A 3,642-nucleotide genomic window follows, 5' to 3' on the forward strand; every position below is an offset into this window, starting at 1 on the left:
ATTATCCTAGATTGCATAGTTTAAATTGTGATTTAAGATTACATACTCTGAATTTAAGAAAAGTGATTTTTCTATTACAATACATTTTAGTATCCTCAAGTTGCTCACTGTATTTTGCTGGTGCCTTTTTTGCAGATAGTTCCCTCTTTTTCTTTATTTGAGTAACTTCCCTTTAATTCTAAACACAGCATAGGATATTAAATGTAGGTAAAGAAAGGTAAAGGTAAAGAAAAAAGATAAAGAAAGAAATAAGCTCTTTTTTTATAAACACATACTTCATGAATTGTTGAGGTTAGGATAAAATATTTATCAGTCTTCTTGATCTGAATTTATGCCAACAGATCCTTGCAACTGCCAGATCCTCAAACTCTTCAGTTGAATCATACCTCTCATCACTGATTTTTTATATTCTAGAATTTTCTAGTATGTGACTGTGCTAAAATTTGGTATAAATGTCTGGGAAAAATCACACCATAGTGACTGACTTTATCTTCCTTGGACTAACAGATTTACCTGAACTTCAAGTTATAATTTTTGTAGTATTTTTGATGATGTACACTCTCACAATGGTGGGAAATGCAGGACTTATTACATTAATCAAAATAGATTCTAAACTCCACACACCTATGTATTTTTTTCTGACTAACTTGTCCTTCAATGACATTTTTTATTCTTCAACTATTACTCCAAAGATGTTAGTGGACTTATTATCTGAAAGAAAAGTCATTTCTTTTACTGGATGCTTTTTGCAGATGTATGTCTTTATTGCTTTAGCAACCACTGAGTGTATCCTCTTTGGATTGATGGCTTATGACTGTTATGTGGCCATCTGTAATCCACTGCTTTCCTCAGTTATCATGTCAAGGACAGTCTGCCTGAAAATGGCCATGGGGGCCTTCACAGCAGGATTCCTGAACTCAGTTATTCATACCAGTTATATAAGTAGCTTATCCTACTGTGGTTCCAATGTCATCCATCACTTTTTTTGTGACAGTCCCCCAATCCTCAAACTCTCCTGCTCTGACACTGAAATGAATGAAACTATCATTTTCATTTGTGCTGGGATAAACATGTTGGGTACATTTTTGATCATCCTTTCCTCTTATGTCTATATCTTCTTTGCTATTCAACGTTTACATTCAGTTGAAGGGAAGTGTAAAGCTTTCTCAACCTGTGCTTCTCATCTTACAACCATTGCTTTATGTTATGGAACTGGGTTTATTACTTATTTGTCTCCAAATTCAAACTACTCCCCAACTCAAGGAAAAGTGATATCTGTGTTCTACAAAGTGGTTATCCCAATGTTGAACCCTTTAATCTACAGCCTGAGAAATGAAGAAGTGAAGAGGGCTTTAAAAAATTCTGTCACTAAAAAAAGGATCTGGATACTTACATGATTTGTAGAATAATAAAATAAAGAATACAAATAGATAGATAATTATTTAAAACTCTTCTTACTGATATTAATTGAGGTAGGTGTTGTGGTGTTTTTTGTTTGTTTATTTCTTACTTATTTGACAATGGAAGATCTAATTTTATTGATTCTGGAGAACACCATGGCAATGAAAGCCACAACACTAAGACAAATAAATACACAAACAAATTAATAAATGAAAACAGAATGAGTGAAAAGTGAATGGAATGATCTGGGGCTAGTGGGAAGTGAAATATATGCTTCTAACATCAGCTGATACCCCAGATAACACACTCACAAGTATACAAGTTGGAGAGGAAGTCCATCATCCTGTGTTTGTGTTAAGATTGTGCATTTTAAGATCAGCACGAGACAGGAATTCAGGTTAGGGGAAAATCGTCAGTCTTTATTCTCAGTGAAGAAGGATCGGAGGTGGAAGAGAATCGATAACAATTGTGTGCAGCTGATCGAAGTTTAGCCGACCAGCAGTCACAACCAGCAAAGCTGGAGTCCTTAACTCCAGCCCAATCTCTCCCCAGCTTGTCTTCTTCCCCTCTCTGCCTCCCACCCACCAAAATTCCCGTTATTTCCATACAACACATCAGGACTTTAAAGGAGAGGGGAGGGACCATTTTAATCCAATCATGTATATTATTTAGAGTATAGCCCAATTACTATCTAGCCTCATGTAATTTGGGACCCCTGGCATCAGCTCAAACCTTGGCCCATTACATTTCCCGCTTTTTTTTTTTAGAAACACCGGGTTGCCACCCCTGACCCTCAGGGAGGTCAGAGCCCCCAAGGGAGGTGATCAGCCCCCAACTTCCTCAGGGAAGGAGGTGAAAGCACCGAAAAGGAGGTGATCACAGCCTCCGACTTCCAAAAAGGGGAAAGCACTAAAAAGGAGATGATCACGCCCCACCTGGAATCCAGGAAGGGAGAGAAAAGCAATTAAAGGAAAGGGGTTTAAGGGGTTTGGGCTGAAGGGTCCATTATGCACAAAACCAACCAAAGTGGGAGGTATTACACAAGAAATAAAGCAATAACGCAGAGGTTATTAGGGATGACCTCCCTCAGTCAGGGTGCAGGCCTGATGTGGGTAACAAAACATGAATTGTAACACAAGAGCAGAAATAGCAAACAATATAAACCAACAAGGTGTTGGAAAAGATCACCAGAAGTCCTAGAAGGTGGGTAAGGTAAAAAAAGCCACATACACCTTTCTTCAGCAGCCAAGAGATAGTCCAAACCAAATCTTATTGGGTCCCATTGTTTCACATGTCAAACCAAATCCCCTGAGTTTTTGAAGTCCTGGAAAGTCTTTTTTGTTAGGGAATCCAATGATTCCAGCAGATTTTGGAAGTGTTGTAAAAGTCTTATCATTTCAGAGAATCCAAGATTCCTGGAGAGTTTTAAATCCTATGGTCCAGAGAACCAATGGACCCTGAGGGTTTTCTGTCCCATGTCTCAGAGAATCCAATGACCTTGAGAGTTTTCAAGTCCCAAGGGCCTTGGAGAATCCAATGACCCCTGGAGGGTTTTCGTCCCCATGTCTCAGAGAACCAATGATTCCTAGAGTTTTCAAGTCCTATGGCCTTAGGAAACCAAATGATTCCTGAGGGTTTTTGAGGTCCATGGCCCAAGAAACCAAACCCTGAGGGTTTTAAACCGACAATCTTTTAGTCCATGAGTCAAACGCCATAACTGCCACGCTCTTTTCAAAGGGAGACAATCAAAGCAACCACACCCGATATTTCTTCTTCCTTTGTTTCAAAGGTCCGTTCGGCCTCCTGGGGATAAGGCAAATGGCTTCGAACCCATCTGATTTCCTTTCCACCTGAGAATACAAGCAAACCCCTCCCCAAAGCAGTTAACCTATCTGGTCCTTTCCATTCCCACTTTCTGGCCTCCATCACCTGGGATTATCTAAAGATAGTGGAGCTTCGACTGGACACTGACCTTGGTGGGTTTATAAAACCTGTCAGCTGGAGCCAGTACTTTTGCCAAAAATCAAAGGTTAATTATATAAAGAGCTAGATTTAGAAGTTTCTAGGGGTTCCTGTGGTTCCCCTTTTTTGTTTTTGGAGGAGCGTCTTAATATCTCTGTTTCTCCTCTCCACTATTGCCTGTCCTTGAGGATTAAAAGGTATACCCGTGGTGTCTTATACTTTCTCCAGTATGGATTGTTTCTGTTTTTTATCATCTTTACCATGCTGCTGGTATGAGAA

The 3,642-nt window shown here is 39.3% G+C and overlaps 1 protein-coding gene across 1 annotated transcript; it reads left to right on the top strand.

Annotated features, from left to right (window-relative positions):
* The first annotated feature begins 287 nt into the window (after positions 1-287).
* On the top strand, positions 288-1,731 carry LOC116420441 (olfactory receptor 5F1-like). Its single transcript, XM_031945311.1, has one exon. The coding sequence runs from the start codon at positions 453-455 to the stop codon at positions 1,395-1,397; it is 945 nt and encodes a 314-aa protein (XP_031801171.1). The 5' UTR covers positions 288-452; the 3' UTR covers positions 1,398-1,731.
* Positions 1,732-3,642: the final 1,911 nt, after the last annotated feature.

Source organism: Sarcophilus harrisii, unplaced genomic scaffold (genome assembly GCF_902635505.1).
Source record: "Sarcophilus harrisii unplaced genomic scaffold, mSarHar1.11, whole genome shotgun sequence".
NCBI lineage: Eukaryota > Metazoa > Chordata > Mammalia > Dasyuromorphia > Dasyuridae > Sarcophilus > Sarcophilus harrisii.

Bases quoted from the DNA above. Each gene is read 5' to 3' on its own strand.
- LOC116420441 (XM_031945311.1), top strand. From the start codon at position 453: ATGTCTGGGAAAAATCACACCATAGTGACTGACTTTATCTTCCTTGGA.